Below are 18509 nucleotides of genomic sequence, written 5' to 3'. Positions count from 1 at the left end.
ATAGATTAATGTGCAAAAATGTGTCCATATTAGCTATGGAAGTTATTGAAAACGCAAGCTCATCTGTCCTTACAATGAAATTGTGTTTATTGTGATAAATACCGCAATAGTACATGATCGACGAAACAGTTCTAGATTAATGCTAAAAACGTAGAATTTGGCTTTTTGGACACATGGGGGAAATGTTGAAAATATATTTGTGCAAAATAGCAATCTGGGAGTGAGCAAGTTGTATGAAAGTATGTCTAATACACACACTACAATATATCATAATTTTATATATATATATATAATTGAGTATTTATACATGTATACTCAAACCCATTTTATCATCAGCAATTACAAACTTTTCCTTTATCCTTGGTAATATTAAAGGAAATAGGAAATTTACACCTTATTCATATGCATGAAGAGAAGCAAAGCTAACTGAGGTTGATATTTACCTACAATCACCCGCAATTAACAAGTTACATCTTTCCCTTAAATTTTACAGTACCACAAACAAGACTGTGCATGGTGGATATCCATTCGTCAAACTAGACACGTCATTCAACTAGTGCAAAGAATGACTGAGAACAGTTCAAACCCAGCGAACATCTCTAGAACACGAACTGACCCCAGAAGACAGAGAGTACACTACTTTAGGTACAGTTCGATTCCTGGCGGCATGTCCCAGCTCATGAACCTCTGCATTTTCAAAGGAACCCTTAGAGTTGGATCGTCCCAGATGTTCCTCATGACTCTCATCAAACACTGCTGCCAGAGCACAGAGTGTGGAATAGACTTCGTCTCGGGCAGCCAGAGCACTCTTCGAACACGGGAGCTGAAGACTCCCGGCCGCGCTAGCATCTGTCTGTTTCGGTAGTCCGTGTACAACGTCGCAAATAGTCTTGGACAAAGACTTGATTGCTTCTTTAAAAGAACAGAGGCCAGCATCACTGCCTCTACCTGTGAGAACCCATAAAAGTGTAGAAATGAGAAGGGAAAAGCATACTCCATAATAAGATTTCAACTGCAGACACCTGCACTGGAAACGAAACGCTACCTCGGAGAACACGAGACAAGGTGGTGTGAAGCTGCAGGAGACCTTCGTTCAGCTGGTGGAGTTTATCAGCAGTACTCCTCACACGGCCCAGGTGGAGGACATCGACATCCTCACAGCTGTCCCATGAAGAATTTGGCTTCTCCTGCTTTACACACACACACACACACACACACACACACACACACACATTTCAGCAAAAGCTTTTAGCAAACGTTTACACTTGTCCCTGTAATTCACATTTATACTCACAACTAAATTATGTATCAGCTTAATGACACCAGGGAGTGTAGGATTATGCTAATTTTGCTGAATAACCTACTACGTAAGCATATGTGAGCTACACATATTCAGATTTTTTAAGACAAATCAGGAATGAAGGGCAAAAAACCTGTGGGATGTGTAGCAAACATTCTCAAAGTTATGATGAAATAAAGATGTATGTACTGAAAATTAAAAAAAAAAAAAAATCAATATCTCACAGGGGAACAGAAGTTGAAAGCAAGGTCCAATTTTTGTGTTCCAGCTATAAACCCCAGCTAGACCAGGGAGGGGCAATAGAACCCTTTTGAATGCTTACAATGAGGCTGTAGTTTGGGCATGGGAGATAACAAAAACAACCGTGATGTGGTGACAGATGACACTGTTCAAAACATTTATTATCCTGACCACAATACAGCCCGAGACGGACGCGATACGTCTGCTTGTGCACATTGTTTCATCGTTGCTGTAAAACGCTAATTCAAAGTCTCTGTGGGGCTGGTCATGAATTCAAAGCCTTGTCCTACAGTGTTGAGACCGGCTGTAGTTTCTCATACGTACCAGCATGGTGGAGTGGAGGTAGCTTAACAAAGCGTTTGCCACCTGCAACATTTTTGTTTTAAGGTTCTGTAAAAACTAGAAGGCAAAGCATTGAAATGATTAGTTGCGTGAGAGAGACAGTCCACCATCTTGAATTTAAAATCCAGCTGAAAGACAGTAAGATACGTTTCTTCATGTTGCATGAACTGCATTAATAAATGAAATGAGGAGTTTGCGCATAGAATTAGCAAAACAACCTGAGCGCTAGGTTGAGCTAGCTGAGCATGTCTGAGCATCTCCGTGCTGATGGAGATGCTCTTCTGTAGAAGGGCCTCTATGCCTCGCCTCGATCCTTCTAGTAGACACACCATAGCAGACGTCTGCGGAGAAACAGGAAGAGAGAGAAACTTAAGAGCAGAATGCCAACAAGAAAGATAATGAGAAGGAGAACAGTAATTGCTTATGCATGAATTAGCTACTGCAACTTATATTCTGACACGAGAAACCAACATCCACTATATAAACCCACCAGACTGGTTGCCAGAAACAAACCATGTTAGATTTTAGATTCTGATTCCAGACAGCCGGTGTTTTAAACTGCATGCATCGCTTCTAAAATGTTTTTAGAAGCAATGCATGCTTCTAGTGAAATTGCTTCTAGTAGAATGCATTGGTGTAATAAAAGTATAATGAATAAAATCTCACTTTGCCTATGTGGTCCGATACAAGTTCAGTCGTATGGGTCCCGGTCACTGCAGCCAGCAGACCTATGGTGGTCAAGGCGGTGTCCATACTCCTGCCAGTCTTCCTCTGAGCTTCATGAACCATAGTGGAGATTTCAGAGTCACAGCCCTGAAGAGACAGACATGAGATTATCAGGAAATTCTTACCCATTTAATATAAACCTCACATAACCAGCCATAAAAAGGTTTATAAAGTTCTGAAACTGACCGATGTAATTACTTTAATCTGTGTGTTTTACTGGGTATTTATAAAAGCTCCCGTTTTCCATGTACCTGAATCAGCAATTGAAAATAGCCTCCAATTTTCTTTACTTCAGTCTTTAGCTCCTCCACAGTTTGGGAGACTGAGTGTGTACTGGGCTTCATGCTGGAGACCCAGTGCATGGTGATGAACACAGCTCTGTCAATAGCAGAAGTGGCTCTCACAAGATGAGACTGCGCTTCAGTGCTGCAGGCAAACACTTCTCACACACACACACACACACACACACACACACACACACACACACACACACACACACACACACACACTTAACTTCTGCACAGTGTCATATGACAAGGCAAAAGTTCTTTGTCGTTCACGTGTTCAGACGCTGATGAACGAGTGGTGATATATGGCTGTTTAATCATGGAGAAGCTTACAGTTCTCCTGGCTGTCGTCGTCAAGCTGCTCATACAAGCCTGCGATGGCATTGGCAGCACTGTGCACAGAGAGCAGGTCCAGGATCAGTCTGTCTGCCAGACTCCCGCCCCCCTCTGCTGATGGGATGCTGCGTAAGTGGGAAACGCTGGCACCAATCAGATCTCTGCAGATGCCTGGCAGAGAAGAGTCTGAGCCACTGGGGTGAAGTGAAGGAGGTGAACCAACACCCATGAGAACTGGGGGAGACGAAACAAAACATTTGCCAATTTTTGGCAGATCTTTTGGTTATTGATGCATTCAGTTTAATACAGGAGCAACCCCGTGTCTTGAAAATCTGACAGGTGTCCAAGTGTATGATACACAAATTACTGAGAAGTAAGCCCTTTAATCAGAGTCCCACCCACGCAAAGGCAGCACATTACCAGTAGAATGTGAGGAGGAGCAGTGCAAGCTTTGAATGGGGTGCACGCGGATCTCGTAGAGACGTCCAGAGATACGCCTGCTCTTCAGAAGACTCCTGCTCCTGGAGGGATTTCACAACAGATGGCCGATGCTTTAGTCGGTCATCAACGCATGATCAACACATGATCTTTTTGTTCTATGCATGTTTTAACACTATTTTTAACATGGTTTTTCTTTAGTCCTGTTTAGCTTTCGTTTAATCGGGTTTGCACATGGCAAGAATACAAGGCATACACAAAATAATGTGTGGACTAGAAATCAGTGTGCACTATTCTATCAGTGTTCTTTCTACATGAAACCACATCACTGGAACCAAGATATAATCGATTGTTTCCAAGTTACATTATCCATTTTATTCATTTATCATTACATCAGGAAAGATATAATGAAACCAACACTTAATTATATCACATTTGAAAGTCACTTATTAGCTAGCTTTCCAAACCGAGCTTTTGATTGGCCCGTGAAGTGGAGGCGGGCCGTTTCTTCTCAGAACTGGACAGCAGTGAAGATGACGGCGAGGAGTGCGAGGAGTGAGCAAGAAAAGAGGCGGTTCTTGGGAGGGACGACGAGGGACGCAGCGTGAAGGGGAGTTAGCTGTGGGTGTGGGCCGCGCTCCAGAGAACCGCACTGGGCACACTGGTGGGGCGAGGTCCGACATGTTGTACTTGGCCACGTATCTATGAGCGCACTAGCGTCAAGGTAATAAACACGCCAGAGCAGAAGAATGGAGAAGTGGATAGAGAAGCGAAGGTATGATTAAACACTGGGAAAGGACCGCGAGGGGGAGGAGAAGTACCTTCTGCGGGAAAAAGATGATGAAGAGGCCGATGATATATCAGGCTCCCATTGGTCGTTGGGGTCATAAAACACGTCATCATCTTTAGAAGCACAATTTCCCTATAAGCAATGAAATTTTACTTGATTTAGCAACCAGTCTGCATAAACAAGAAATATGTTTGCTTTTATCTGCGGACAAGATTCTGTCCATGTTCAAGAATGGTTCCTGTGGTCATATGAAGAGCAGTTCAAGAGGAGAACAGACCAGTTATACAAGAGTGTCATTGGCTTGCATGTCTGTTCTGAGGTAGGCAGTATGTTAAACTGGCTACATGGCCCACTTTCATAGATGTAGTATGATGATTTATAAAGGCAGAATGCATTCAAACTAATGCAGAGATAAAAAAAAAAAAAACTGAATTTGCATGCAGTACACACCGTGACCAAACAAGACAATGTCATATTTAAGTCCAATTTATAATAGATCAACATTATTCTCTATGGACATTACATATGCATATGCACACGGCGAGGAGCTCAGGTCTCCGACTACCTGCTCCAAATCCCTCATGGCTGCCAGACTGCTCTGGAACTTCTCCAGGCTCCAGAACGTGGAGATGCCCAGCCTGGTGTTCTGCACCTGAATCTGCACCTCCTCATCTGGTCCATTCTGTTTATCAGACACTTCATGCCTGTGATGGAGTAAAGATCGTTTGAAGATCGTTTGCTTCAATGACTACAGAGTGAATAATCATGAAAAGAAGTAAACCTGCATGATGTATGCAAACCTGCTGAAGACTGTGTGCTTCTTGAATTTCCCACTTATTTTGTTGGCCTCTTCGATCATGAGGGACAACTTCATGGCGTCCCACTGAGTGGGAGCTGCATACCGCACATGAACAAACAACAAACACTTTACTCTGCTTGGTTTTCATGGACATTTTAACTGGATGTGCTTTTGAAACTTTTGCCTTTAATGTTAATCTTCAGACAGACCCCAATATCTAAGTGCTAAAGTCTGTAGGTATCATCTGCAGTGTTAATGTGCCACCACTGAGGTGAACCAAAGCTTAGACCAAGTTGCAGCAGAGTTCGGAGCCAGGGCTCCAGTGTGGGAACGTCCTGTGAAAAGTCCTCAGGTCTTTAATCACAACCCAACAACCTTATTCTATACTGCATCGGCAAAGGACATATGCATTGTAACTATACCAGTCAATCAATTGACTTGAGCACATGGGAAGATTTACAATGGCTGACCTGACAGGAAGATTCTGATTTTACATACCAGTTTTGGGTGTCTGGTTGACCTTCATGGCACGTTTCCTCTGAATCTCAGCTAGATCGTCAGCAATTTTCCTCTTCTCTGCTTCCAATGCCTCAAGAATCTTAGCGTGCCGAATATCATTGTCCGCCATAGCCTTTGAAGACGCAGACAGACATCCTTTAAACCTCTAGCCCTATTCCACTGCTGCACTGCAGCTTTAAAAGGTAAACAAATAAACAATCAAACCAGGTAGCGCACCTGTCTGGCAGCCCGCGCCTCCATGTGCAGGCGTTTCTTGTGCGCGCCCATCTCCTGCTCCAGCAGGCTCTTGGCGGTCTGCAGCTCCTCCATCTTGCTGGCCACGCGCCTCCTCTCCATCTCCTCCACTCTTTTTCTTTCGGTCTCCTCCTCCTGTGAAGAGGGCAGGCTGTCGGTGCTCACAAGTGACAAAACGCAAACGTGAACCGCTCGCAGCAGGAAGAGCTGCTGCCCCCGGCCGCGCCTTCAACGTACGAGCTCTCTCTCCAGGGCTTTAATCTTGGTCTCATACTGCTGCTTTTGGTCCAGCAGCTCTTGTTGGGCCATTTGTTTGGCCACCTGGATTCCCTGCATCATCTCCTTTTTGGCTTTCAGACGGGCGTCTTCGATCTCTGCCTCTAGCCTAGGGAGGAAACCCAGAACAGGAAGTGCATCATTACACCTCAACACTGCCACCGGACTGCAGCAAAACTTATTATATTAGCAAACGTATTACGTTAGCAAATGAACTCACTGAGCTCTCTGGGCTGAAAGCAGCTCGTTTTTGGCAAACTCGAAGTCCTTCTGGCCTTCTCCGCCACTCCAACAAGAAACCCGCGTCCCCCCCTGCACCTCGGCTGGGTGGTTGAAGCGGAAGTAGTGATCGCCCCCCAGGATCACCCTGTCGCCCTGGGAACAGCGAGGAGGCCAGGCTGGGCATGTCAGCATCACCACTCTTACTCAGGACATATAGATACAACAACTATTGGTAGAGAACATGTACGGTTGTGAAGAACAGGGCCTCATTGCACCCTTACGTGATGGAGAACAGTGGCTTCAGACACAAGGTTTCCATTCACAAACGTCTTGGCGTTGTCCATGGGCATAATGCTGACTGTGCCGCTTGTATTGGAGATAACGCTGAGAAGGAAATCAATGGTTCGATTATCAGAACTGGTTGGCCATTTGAATCTTTCGAATATCAAGTACTAAATGTCACTGGAAACTTCACATAAATGGTCAACATAATTTGAGGTCAGAACATGCCTTTTTGTAAAAGTGCAAATAAGAAGCATACTTTGCCTGAATGCCCTAACCAATTCCAATGTTAATTAAATTATTATACACAACTATTATACACAACAATGGTATTAACTAATTAATAATAATAATAATAATAATAATAATAATAATAATAATAATCTAGTGTGTGTGATGCATGTGCTAGCTTCTGTTATGACTAAACAGTCAGGTAGCAAACACCCCTTATTACAGCAGCTGATGGAAGTTCATAAGTGACTCTGCTGAGAGACATGCTCACTGGAACAAAACGCGTCTTTACATTGACCTTCAAACCAATTCAGAATTCAGTTTAGGAATCCATTTATATACCTGACTTGTTTCAGCTTAAAGTACCACCAGGACCCCCGTGATCTCCTGACCAGCTTAAGCACCCCCCTCCCCCTTTAGAAGAAAAGCTAAATGGTGACTGGGGTTTCTCAGTGATGAAGAAAGGCTTTCCAAGGCTTTGAAAAGCAGACATCTTTATAGTGGCTGACCTTTGAAAACAGCTGAAGTTCTATGGCATGAGAGTTGCACATTCCTTCGTCTTCCTTTCTTTTTTATCCTCTTTTCTGTTATGTGTCAATTGTTGATAAACTCTTGTATAAACCACTTAGGTGCAACATCAGTTGTTTTTTTTTAATCACTTGTTAATAACTCACAGCCTATGGAAGCTACTGCAACCAGCCAGATACTACAATTCTAAAATCTGGGTTTTTTTCCCCATCATAACCAGGAGTCTTGCAGGCCTCTGGTACCAAGACTAGGTATTAAACCAAGGGCATCTTACCAGTGCTCATCAGCAATAAGTGCACCAGACAGCTGGATGTCGTAGGCCGACTCAGATTTGAGCTTCCCGACCTTGGTCTGTCCCTCCTTAATCATATACAGGAGCATCTCTGACAGCTGAGGGTCCTCGTTCAGGTTCACGAGGTTGGGGAGCCGGTTATCCACTTTAAACGTGATGCCCACACGCTAAGTGGGAGGAAGAAGCAAGAACAAGATATAGAACCGGGTCACGAGAGACCCGTGAAGTTCAAGACACGTGGGAAGAGAGAGAGAGAGAGAGAGAGAGAGAGAGAGAGAGAGAGAGAGAGAGAGAGAGAGAGAGAGAGAGAGAGAGAGAGAGAGAGAGAGAGAGAGAGAGAGAGAGAGAGAGCAGGGAGATACCACCACCGACCTGCAACTCTCTGGTCTCCTCACGCTTCCTCGTCTCTGCTTGTTCCAGTTTTTCCTTCCAAGCTCTACGCAGAATAAAAATGAGAACTACATGGTCAGATTCTGGAGTTTACACATCGGTTATGTCAACAGTCAGTCAAAAACAAATTAACAACTGTGCTTTTGGGATCACCTGTGAACCTCGGCCATCTCTCTCTCCTGCCGAGAGAGCTGAGCTTTCAGAGCCGTAATCTCCTGCTGGAACTGCCTCATGTTCTCCGGGTCGAGGCCCTGAGAACTCATCTGGGCTGCACGCAGCTTCTCCACCTCCGCTTTCAGCTCTGCTCACAAGACCACCATGCAACACACTTTACACACTGAGGTGCGTTTTCTGTTAATCTAGCGCCCTCTGCTGAGAGGCTGGTGAAGTGCAGCGCAGTGCACTTTGAACCCACAGCCCGATTCAACCTGGGCAATGAAATCAAAAGCGCGCTGGGGGGGCCATGGCTGCCTCTAACCGTACAGAGGGGAGTCAAGTGGGTGAGGACGGGACGGAGGTGCTGACCTCGAATGAGCTTGGCATTGGTATCCTCGTTGACCTTGGCCACGTTGATGATCAAACGGGCCTGCTGAGCATAGCGCAGGGTGCTCAGGCTCTCCTCCACATTGCTGGCGGCCGGGCTGAGCGTTGCGATCATGGCCGTCTTGGAGTTTCCACCCAGGCTATCCTTTAGTAACCTGGAAGTGAAACCGAGGACAGTAAAGCTAGGAGCCACGTTCACAGAATCCCTAAAAAGACGACTGCAAAAGAATGTCCAGATATCCGACACGTCTTTAGCAACAGCTTTACTGCTTATGGCAAATCTACTCCCCCAGACCCCATGATTATACATCAATGTGTCATGTGTCAAAATGTTAAGGGTGACCAAGTGCATCTCTTACCACGTCAGGACTGACTCCCTGTATGGAGTGAAGGTTTTCTTGCGGCTCTGTGCCTGCTCGGACAGCGAGGAGATCACCTTTCCCAGCGTGAGCAAGGATTTGTTGATACTTGCTCCCTCCTAAGAACAGTACAACTGTCAGACTACGTGTACACTTAACACGGAGAAAGGGAGTGAAAATTCTGTTTCCACGTTCAAGGTTCTCTCTCGAACCAAGCTTTCATTCGGGCCTACTTCTTTAAAGGGGGAGTGCAGAAGAGCATTGCTCACGGGACTCCTCACCACGCTAATCCATGATAAACAATACAAGCCAACAACACTGCTGTACAGAACGTTAGGTTGTTGAGACAAAATGCATAAAAAATAACTATTATTAACACTCAAGACGGCAGAGGGTGTGCACAAACAGACAATTACCCTCAGCCGGTCTCCCGAGGTCTGAGCGGTGATGCTGCGTTCACTGCCTGCTAAATCCACCAGGTTGATCCTGCTAATGATTCTGTGGTCGTGTTCCTCCCCTTCCACTAACTCGGTCTGCATGCATCAGGGGGAAGTGATCAGTGGTGGCGCAAGGCAAGAGATCCGTTTTGGACACCGATGTAACTTGAGAGGTCCGACTGACCTTAGTTTGAGTCATCACTAGCGTGAAGACCGAGTGGGACCTGGAGCTTTTGTCGTTCATGCCCGTGGCTGCGGTGGCTCTCTGCTTATTTCCCAGCCCAAGCCACGCCTAACAGGACACGAGAGTCAGCAAACAGCCACAAAGACATCTTTACATTCTACTGGGGATGAACTCATTAAATGAACAAGCAACGAATGTCCATTTTACCTGAATATCAGTATAGGAGCTAACCACATTCCTAAAAACAAACAAACAAAAGTCATAGAAGTTGCTAATTTGGGCAAACTAGTAATGACATTTGAATGCCTATAATGCTTACATTGATAGATCCTCAACATATGGCCCATGGACCGGATGTTCTCGAACCCGCAACTATAAACGGAGGAACAAAGAAGGTATTGAATATGAAACTGTATAGTACATAAAGTAATTAATGGCACCCGGAAAACAGACAGCTGTGAAATCACTCCACCCGTTATGTCCTTAGAGCAATTGCCAAAGAAGCTATAAATTGGCAACAATTGTTGCAATGGAGATTTTTGCTGATGTCATTGTGGCATCAAAGGTTTTCAGATTGATTCAGTCATTTTAGAAGTGTTTTGTATTTTATAGTATTTTTGGCTACTACACATTTGATATACATTTGCATTCTACATGTCAGTTACATGTAGAACTTATTGCATCGTTTTGTTTTGTGTACATTTGCTGTATTCTGAATGACAAAGTTTAAGTAGCTACTACGCTAATTGGGGCTACTATGCTAGCTGTAATGATGGCCAAGTGCCTAATGTAAACAAACCTATCTGTAAACAAAACTATCCGGGGAAACATTGCAGACTACATTTAATTCTACTCACTGGTATCTTCTTTTGGTTTTGATCATCCTTTGCTACAAGCAAGTCATGGATCTTTTCGTTGTACACCTCAAAGTAGCTCATTTCCAGGTGAGAGGTAACCTGTAACAGATGAACAGATGCAACATGGTTAACATTAAGAGAAAGAATGAATTATATATAATATAAATAATATTCAAACTAGTGGTTCTAGTCAGCTAGACTGCTCACCTTACTATTGTCATTTTTGGAAACCCTTCTAAAAAGTTCCTCGCAGAACCTTGGTATAACTCCAGGCTCGTCACCAAACCCCATCATGCTGAAAGATTTGGGAGAAAATACTATTCCCATCATATCCAGTGTGCATGAACTAAAGAAAGTCGAAAGAGTAAAGGTACTTACGTGTAGGACTTTCCTGAACCGGTTTGCCCATAAGCAAAAAGGCAAGTGTTAAACCCTTCAAAGGCTCTTTCAAGCAAAGGTTTTGCCAACTTTTGGTAAATCATCTGCTGGCCAGCAAAATTTGTGTCCGTTTCCTCCACTGAATTAAAAGATAAGTCAAAAGAAAATGTGTAGGTTTGTTTAGTCTCTGGATGCCTAACTACAGTCTCCTGATGGTCCATAAAAATAACTTGATGGCCTTTCTCATCCTTTTCCCTGGAAATGAAAAGAAAAACATTTTTAAGTATTGTATCATTAATGTGAAACACAGGTTTGACAGCAGTAAGACATTAGATCTTTCAAGTTCAGGTATGCAGAAAAAGACACGGTATACTACCTGGCACTGAAAGGCCTTACACGCACAGCCACAGTAACTGCACTGTTCTCCATCTTCAGTTCCTGAGGTTGTAAAACTGAAGCTTGACTTCCAAATTCACTGAAGGCAAGTGTTTCACCCCCCACATGCAGTCTGGCTTTAGTGGTGTTCAAGGCTCCACCAGCAGCAGAACTCAGGTGACTTGTAGGTCTTCTCGCCGGTGTTGAGTGTGGGGTGTGTGTCGCCTTTCTGCTCTGATTATTAACAGGAATCCTTCTGGCTGGGCCCGCCGGCACCTGTTTCCCATTTCCAGCGCCGAGTTGATTTTGCAGGTGTCTCTCCACACCTGTGTGTTTGGCGGAGACGGGCTTTAACGTGTCTTTCATCGCCCATCTTTCAAAGACCTCCTTCTTTAAACTCACTTTCTCGAACTTCGTTTTCCCCGTTGGTGTTGATGGTTGGTCAGCGGCGTCTGCGTTGACGGTGGCCAAGATATTATGCGCAACATATTCTCCTTTCTCTGTAGTCTTAGAAGGTCTGTTTATCGATTTTACCGTGTCTGTGCGTTTCGGTTCCGTTTCTCTGGACCTGGCCGAGCGGAGCCGGGCAGCACCGCACCTGTCGGGCTGTGAGGGAGATGAGGAACCTCTTTGAGACCTTTTTTCTGCGGAGCCCGTTCCGGTTCTTCGTTGTAAAGTTAATCGTTTCCCGTGGTTTTCACTTTGGTTCTCTGTGTTCTCAAGTGTGGGCTCACGGCTCACGGCGCCTTTGCTGCTCGTTTTCCTTCTTTGAAGAGTGAAACGGCCGCGAAAAGATCCCGTGTTTGACACAACTCCACATTTACTTGTGTGTGCAGATATTATGTACGTCTTGTTTATTTCTGTAGTTTTATCAGATGCTTGCTCATCCATTATTTCTCCCCCGTTTTGACTCTAAAAACTAGTCGACACCTTCTACGTGCGCTCGTTTATTCTGAATTAATTGTAAATATGTTGATATAAGACAGCCAAAAATGTAACTGTAGCTAACCTAGTGATGGCTATTTGTTGCAAAACATTAATGTTAGGATTAACCGTCTGTCTCTGTCTTTAAAAACCTTGTCAGGTTCGTAAGCGAACCAACCTTACCTAAACAAAATAAGACTTTATTTACCTTTTACATCCAAAGTTAAAACTGTCTACACCGCCATCTTGCCGCTTCAATTCAAAAAACACTGGCGTGATATTATTGGCCCACGTCATGGAAATGGGTCTCTAAGTGCAGTACCATGATTCAGCAGCAGATGGCGGTGTATCGCTGCTGAATGCCTTCTGAATTTCAACGCGCTATTTTTAACAGCGCAGTCCTACCTCAGTTTCTTTCAGCACTAGAATAAGAAGCGATAATGAAAACACTAATAAACCTTATACTTAAAAGGGGTGTAATGACTCTCCGAAAATTTATTTATCAAAAGGAATCGTAAAGTTGCAAATGTAAATAACAAAATCCTTGTCACTTTTTAGCACTTCTGTCGTGCCTTTTAATAATATCAATAAGGTTGTTCTTGGTCACGACGTCGTCCTCTCCTTGGTTAGACCTGCGTTTGGCCCTCCTCTGCTGCTCGTGAAGGTGTGGCGAATTCAGGAGCTGCAGAGGCAGCAGGGAGCCTGTGGGCTTGACTCTGTTCACAATGTCCAGAAACAAACGCTTGTTGTTGTTATTCATGAAGGTGATGGCTGTGCCTCTGTGGCCCAGTCTTCCAGCCCTGCCCACCTGTAAGCACAGGTACATGTTCACAAACATCTTATCATGTTCACGAGAAACACACAGTGGTGACGATGCTGTTGTATTCCTTTGCCAGCCAGCGTGGCCAGAAATGGTTTCTAAGCTCATCATACCTGATGCACATACTCATCCATGTTAGCTGGCATGTCAAAATTAACCACCAGCTTAACGTTGACCAGGTCCAGTCCTCTGCCCAGTACACCTGTACTGACCACCACTTCAAACTGGCCCTCGAGTAGACCCTTAAGACAAAAAAGCCTGCATTAATACACACACACACGCACACCATTATCTACTGACAACGGTCTTGTCTCCTGGCCTGCCCCCTACTTAGTGACTGTTTAATCCATTTTAGAATCATCTGTATAATGTATTGTAGTTTTGTGTTACTGCATGTACTTATTGTATTTACTATCTGTTGTCTGAATTTATCATAATTATTTCTGCTGCTGTGAAATACAGCTCAGTGCCCTGGAGAAACTGTAAAGGAACAACAATTTTGACTTTGACTTTACTTGGACTTTCAAGAATATATTACCTTCAGGATTCTATTGCGTTCCCACTGTGTCTTGTCAGAGTGGATAGCAACTGTATTTAAACCCATAATCTTATGCACAGCCTCACACAAAAGGTCTGCTCCTAGTTTGCAGTCCACAAACACTACTACAGGTGGCTGGTAGAGCTTTCTGTCCTGTGGAGAAGAAAAACAGTTCATAGTAAGATGCTGACAAATGGTAACAAGGGTTTACAAACACAGATTAACATTTTGGCTTTATATCACAACTAACAGTAAACAATGACAAAAGGCATCATATATTGACTTGCAAAAACAAAGTTAATCTAAGCTGTTGAAACATCAACCCTGTCTTTTCCAAATGAATTCATACTGTAAATTGAAAAGGATAATATAAACAAATTGGGGTTTATAAAAGAACAATGGTAAAATATGTCTTCAGCATTAGTGGATATAGTCTAACCTTAGACCTGAACCTAAAATTCAGAGGTATTCTAAAATGCAGGGTGTTTTAAACAAGACATTTGTAAATGCGTGCATTCATGCAGGATTTTTAAAACCGTTGTCTGAGTGCTGAGCTATTCCTTGTTGCCAGTTCAGCATGAATGGTATGAGCCATTACTCATTTCCTGGATCAGAACCAAAGTTAAAGACCCTCTCATTTCCTCTGAAGTGGGGGAGGTGGGGAGACCCAATAGCTGTCTAAATATGGTCTAGGGAATCCCCACCCCATATTAGCTGAAACCAGCATGCTGCTGTTTGATGGTAAGGATATGTCAACAATGATTAAGCAATATTTCAGAACAAAATAAAGTCAATAAATATTACATTTGGTCTCTCTTGTTACTTAATTACCTACATTTAGAATCTCAAAGAGCTTCTTTTTCTTTGATGGTTCCTCTACCCAGAGAACTATCTGACGAACATTGGCACATGGTTGGTTCTTCTGACCAATGGTGATGCGCACGGGGTCCTGGGTCAGACGAGACGCTAGCAGGTCTGTTCCTGCTGGGATCGTGGCTGATGTCAGGAGAGTTTGACGGTCTTCGGGTACTTGCTCCAAAATCTCCAGCACCTGCTGCTGGAATCCCATCTTCAGCATAGTGTCAGCCTGAAGCCAGGAACAGAGTGTGAGCTTTAATAAAGAGTGGCACATGAGGCTCAAAACAGCCTAAAGAACCAGATTCCACAAAAGAACAAACCAAGCGGTACCTCATCAACAACCACAACCCTCACGCTGTCGAGCTGGACAGCCTTCTGTTTAAGAATCTCAATGAGGCGGCCTGGAGTTGCAATCACGATCTGTATGGACAGGGAAGAAATGACCAACGCTGAAAATGAAATTACAGCATTTTTACATGATTAAAAAAAATACTTATTTGTGATTAATTTCCTTGGTAATTTTATCTGACACACCTGCTGTATGTAGTCTTACACACAGTACTGTCTTCATGAACACATCTAATGTGTTACTCAAAGTCAGAGGTTTTCCATTACACTGTACATTTGTGTATTTATGTAAAGACAAAGGAAAATGGCACTGAATTAAGATGAAGGGGGGGGGAAATCCAGCCAGAGGCTGTTCAAGGGAAACACGTGGCCTGGACCAATACCTTGATCTTCTGCTTAAGACGATGGAGCTGTGGAGGAAGAGGCATTCCTCCTACAAGCAGAGCAGTCCTCATATTGGGCAGGCCCATGATCAGTTCCTTAGCCTGCCTCTCGATCTGGATAGCCAACTCCCTGGTCGGAGTCAAAATAACAGCCACAGGACCAAGGGAAGTACCTGCTCCACCCTGAAAATCAATGTCAGGCATCCAGGGGAGCACATATTCAAATAGAGTAACCTGTGGATATTGTAACCAACTCGTATGTTAAAATACCGTAACTAGCTTGCTTAAGCAAAAGTTCCATCGTTTAATTTAAAACGGTGGCCATTCATATTTAGACAGTTAATCAAAAGATGACTCACACACATCAAAGAAAAGATTTTACATCAACACTGAATGAACTTTCAGCTATTGTGTATCAATTGCTAAGCTGTGCACATGAGGCATATTCTCCTGGAGTCCAACAGAACCACTGTGCAATAATGCTCATAATCCGTTTTACCTGAATGTGCCTTACCTCAAACTTGCAAATGTTCTAACCAGGTTTTTTTGTCATGATTAAAGGTTGGCTGGCATTATTTTAGTTAACATTTACATTTGTTTGGATCACATGAATGGCACGGTTATGATGCACTCATCTAAAAGTTGACAGAATGCTTACAGCACACAAAGGAATGTTATTACTTAGAGATCTTGTTTGCAAAATGACAGACCTCTGCAAAGACTGATAATTCCTCAATTATCAAAAAATGTATGGCCCAAAGTAATGACATATGGATGTACTCTTCACAGCTAACCAAATGAATGCTTGATTTGGTCATTTGCTGTTTTGTTGTTATTGTTTGTTTCCTCTCAAAAGATTTTACCTCAGATGAGTGAAGAACAACTGGAAGGAGGAAGGCAACAGTCTTTCCAGAACCTGTGTCAGCCGTGGCAATCACATCCCTCCCAGCTAAACCCACAGGAACCATCTGCATCTGAATGGGAGTGGGCGTCTCATAGCCAGCCTTCTTCAGATTCATCCTGAGAATGTCCGGAAAGTTGCAGTGCTCAAATTCAATGACAGGCCTGCGGACTTCCCGACCAAGTGTGACGATGACTAGCTCCTTCTTCACCCTCTCAACCTGTTCCTCTGTCAGTTCTGCTATGAAGGCATCTTCCTTGTAAGAGTAGCTTAATTCATGGCTACTAGCACCATCAGCAGTGCAGTCAGTGTCTGTCGATACAGAAGGAATGCTTGTGTCTTCTTTATTTTTGGAGAACACCTTTTGTCCGAGTCCCAGGCACATCTTTGCCAAGTGACTCGCTTTACACTCCAGACTACACACATCGTTGTCGGTACTGTCGCAAATATACTCGCCATAACGGCCACACACAACACAGACAGGCTCCCCTGGCTCGGGCCATCTTTGGCTGTTCTTGAAAGATTTTACTGGCTCTTCTTCACCATCCTCTGCCTTTACGTCCTCGGTCTTCGCTGATAAATTGCTCTCGTCGGTTTGTAATGCCGGGGAATCCAAGTCTTTGCGTAGTTCGTCGGGTCCACTGTCAGGGATGCCGGACACAGCATCGTCCGAGCTGTTTTTACTTCTCTTCAAGTCTACGTTGAGATGACTGTCAGGGGCTCTCTTGTGTTTCAGGGATCTCGGCATAAACATCTTCTATTCAAGCTCATAACCAAATTATCACCGACGAGAGAAAGCTACATTAGCTAGCCAATCTCAATTACAGGCGTCAGTTTATACGGGAACGTTTATGAACTCCAAGACAGTTTAGTCTTAAAGTCATTGATTGTTCAGTCTCAGAACTACACAGCCCCCAGTTAATATTGTCGTTTTGGGGGCGTTCTGATGTTGTCGCGTAAATATGACGAAATTGGCCAATGGCATCATGGGGGTTGTAGTTGTAGGTGCTCAAGAGAATACGTGCCCACATTTAACAACCCCCGCGATCTATTGTAATTATTAATAAAACATATATATAAATAATAAAACTAAATAATACATATTATATATATATATATATATATATATATATATATATATATATATATATATATATATATATATATATATATATATATATATTTATTTATTTATTTATTTATTTTTAAAGACATTCATTATATATACTGTATCATTATTGTATATATTATTATTATATACTGTAATATTATTGTATTATTGTACATTATAAATATTACAGTAAACATCTTTGGTTTGAACCAAGCGTCAAATCAAATCCCACTGCCAGCTAACTGGGGTTGTTGTGTTGGGCGGATCGCGCATGCGCAGTCAGGGCCGTCCTAGATGGTGCGGCAGGAAAGGCGCAGCGAGCGTGATGAATAGACTAGAGATCCTCTAGAGGAGGGAATACCGTAAAAGTGGGACTATGTGGACACGAAGGGCCACTTCGAGTTCACGAAGAGGACAAAGACTTGGCGAATTTGGCTGTCCCATCTAAGATGCCTGAGACAGATAATGCATGTTTCTTTAAGAGAGAATCGCTCGCAGTCAAATAGGACACAGAAGGATCAGAATGGGTGAAAATCGTCCGCCTGTAGCCCACTTATTGGACCGACTGGGATCACCCTGGATAGAAGACCACAATTAAAGACATTTAGCGTGTAGTCGAATTCAGCTACACGATCAGAACACCAGATGCAACATTAATTGAAAGCCAGCCATAAATACAAAATTTGGGTGCATTGAATTCCTCAGGAAGGATGTCATCGCCTGTCTTGGACCTGTAGGAAACCAAACCAAACCCGTTTCTCTGGTACTGATAACATGGGGGATTTGACCGAGTCAAAAAATTGGAAAAAGACTTTCATTGTCCCTGCTATTAAATCTTTTGAACATTATGAGTTTAACAGAGCTAAAATCCGTGCTAGTCTCACATGGCTGGTGGCCAAAGCATTTGGTACAGGTAGGTGGCGTCCTTTTCTTATAGCAACCCTTTTTGTTTATTAGTTTTATCACTGTCTGAGAATTTATCATTTGGATTACCTCATACCATATAAAACATATTTTGCATGGCAACATACACATTCTATTAAAATGAATTGATCATTTTATTAGGTCACTGGTTTAATAGGTAAAAGGTTATTAATTGGCATACATTACCCAGAACTGTAAGTTAATTTGGCTAAAACTAAAAGTGCATTGAGGTATGTTGAGATGCAATAATGATATTGTTGTGTATTTGTCTCTTTTATATGTTGAGGTCACACTGTGTCTGGTTCTTCAGTGACCGCTCATCCAAACTCAGTAGTAC

The 18509-nt window shown here is 43.3% G+C and overlaps 3 protein-coding genes across 13 annotated transcripts in view; 1 reads left to right on the top strand and 2 right to left on the bottom strand.

Moving 5' to 3' along the window:
• Positions 1 to 69: 69 nt before the first annotated feature.
• kif14 (kinesin family member 14) lies at positions 70 to 12530 on the bottom strand. Of its 3 annotated transcripts, none has more exons than XM_077024243.1 (29): positions 11367 to 12526; positions 10991 to 11245; positions 10820 to 10907; positions 10613 to 10711; positions 10075 to 10127; positions 9963 to 9993; positions 9756 to 9863; positions 9551 to 9667; positions 9135 to 9253; positions 8758 to 8930; positions 8386 to 8533; positions 8215 to 8278; positions 7825 to 8009; positions 6791 to 6893; positions 6508 to 6662; positions 6249 to 6396; positions 5994 to 6146; positions 5757 to 5889; positions 5260 to 5353; positions 5025 to 5163; positions 4491 to 4591; positions 3652 to 3752; positions 3229 to 3465; positions 2860 to 3047; positions 2549 to 2695; positions 2101 to 2223; positions 1865 to 1939; positions 1046 to 1187; positions 70 to 948 (listed from the first exon to the last, which is right to left on the bottom strand). In XM_077024243.1, exons 1-29 carry the CDS (start codon positions 12254 to 12256, stop codon positions 581 to 583), a joined length of 4737 nt encoding a protein of 1578 aa, XP_076880358.1. In that variant the 5' UTR covers positions 12257 to 12526; the 3' UTR covers positions 70 to 580. The 3 variants fall into 3 exon arrangements, with proteins under 3 accessions (XP_076880358.1, XP_076880357.1, XP_076880359.1); XM_077024242.1 differs by having other exon boundaries at positions 1046 to 1190; positions 11367 to 12525; XM_077024244.1 differs by lacking the exons at positions 70 to 948; positions 1046 to 1187; positions 1865 to 1939; positions 2101 to 2223; positions 2549 to 2695 and adding an exon at positions 4137 to 4371 and having other exon boundaries at positions 2909 to 3047; positions 11367 to 12530.
• A 172-nt stretch (positions 12531 to 12702) lies between these two features.
• ddx59 (DEAD (Asp-Glu-Ala-Asp) box polypeptide 59) lies at positions 12703 to 17086 on the bottom strand. The gene is made up of 7 exons (XM_077024245.1): positions 16100 to 17086; positions 15237 to 15419; positions 14836 to 14925; positions 14483 to 14734; positions 13648 to 13800; positions 13223 to 13351; positions 12703 to 13097 (listed from the first exon to the last, which is right to left on the bottom strand). Exons 1-7 carry the CDS (start codon positions 16889 to 16891, stop codon positions 12837 to 12839), a joined length of 1860 nt encoding a protein of 619 aa, XP_076880360.1. The 5' UTR covers positions 16892 to 17086; the 3' UTR covers positions 12703 to 12836.
• A 455-nt stretch (positions 17087 to 17541) lies between these two features.
• The window catches only part of camsap2a (calmodulin regulated spectrin-associated protein family, member 2a), a 41944-nt gene continuing 40976 nt past the window's right edge, over positions 17542 to 18509 (top strand). For all 9 annotated transcript variants that reach the window (XM_077024241.1, XM_077024240.1, XM_077024235.1 and 6 more), the window contains exon 1: positions 17542 to 18161. In XM_077024241.1, the coding sequence (XP_076880356.1) occupies positions 18023 to 18161 (139 nt within the window). In that variant the 5' untranslated portion in view covers positions 17542 to 18022. The remainder of the gene's footprint in view (positions 18162 to 18509) is intronic.

The sequence above is a fragment of the Brachyhypopomus gauderio genome, chromosome 12 (assembly GCF_052324685.1).
Source record: "Brachyhypopomus gauderio isolate BG-103 chromosome 12, BGAUD_0.2, whole genome shotgun sequence".
In the NCBI taxonomy this organism is placed as follows: Eukaryota; Metazoa; Chordata; class Actinopteri; order Gymnotiformes; family Hypopomidae; genus Brachyhypopomus; species Brachyhypopomus gauderio.
Note: the sequence above shows the minus strand (reverse complement) of the source record. Positions and strands in the feature narration are given on the sequence as shown.

Excerpts from the sequence above, each read along its gene's own strand:
- kif14 (XM_077024242.1), bottom strand. The coding sequence starts at position 12,256 with ATGGATGAGCAAGCATCTGATAAAACTACAGAAATAAACAAGACGTAC. Across the intron at positions 9,668-9,755 it reads TAGTGATGACTCAAACTAAG|ACCGAGTTAGTGGAAGGGGA; the intron begins GTCAGTCGGACC and ends TGATGCATGCAG. Across the intron at positions 8,279-8,385 it reads GAGATGGCCGAGGTTCACAG|AGCTTGGAAGGAAAAACTGG; the intron begins GTGATCCCAAAA and ends TATTCTGCGTAG.
- ddx59 (XM_077024245.1), bottom strand. The coding sequence starts at position 16,891 with ATGTTTATGCCGAGATCCCTGAAACACAAGAGAGCCCCTGACAGTCAT. Across the intron at positions 14,926-15,236 it reads GTCTTAAGCAGAAGATCAAG|ATCGTGATTGCAACTCCAGG; the intron begins GTATTGGTCCAG and ends CTGTCCATACAG. Across the intron at positions 13,098-13,222 it reads TGGATGAGTATGTGCATCAG|GTGGGCAGGGCTGGAAGACT; the intron begins GTATGATGAGCT and ends CTGTGCTTACAG.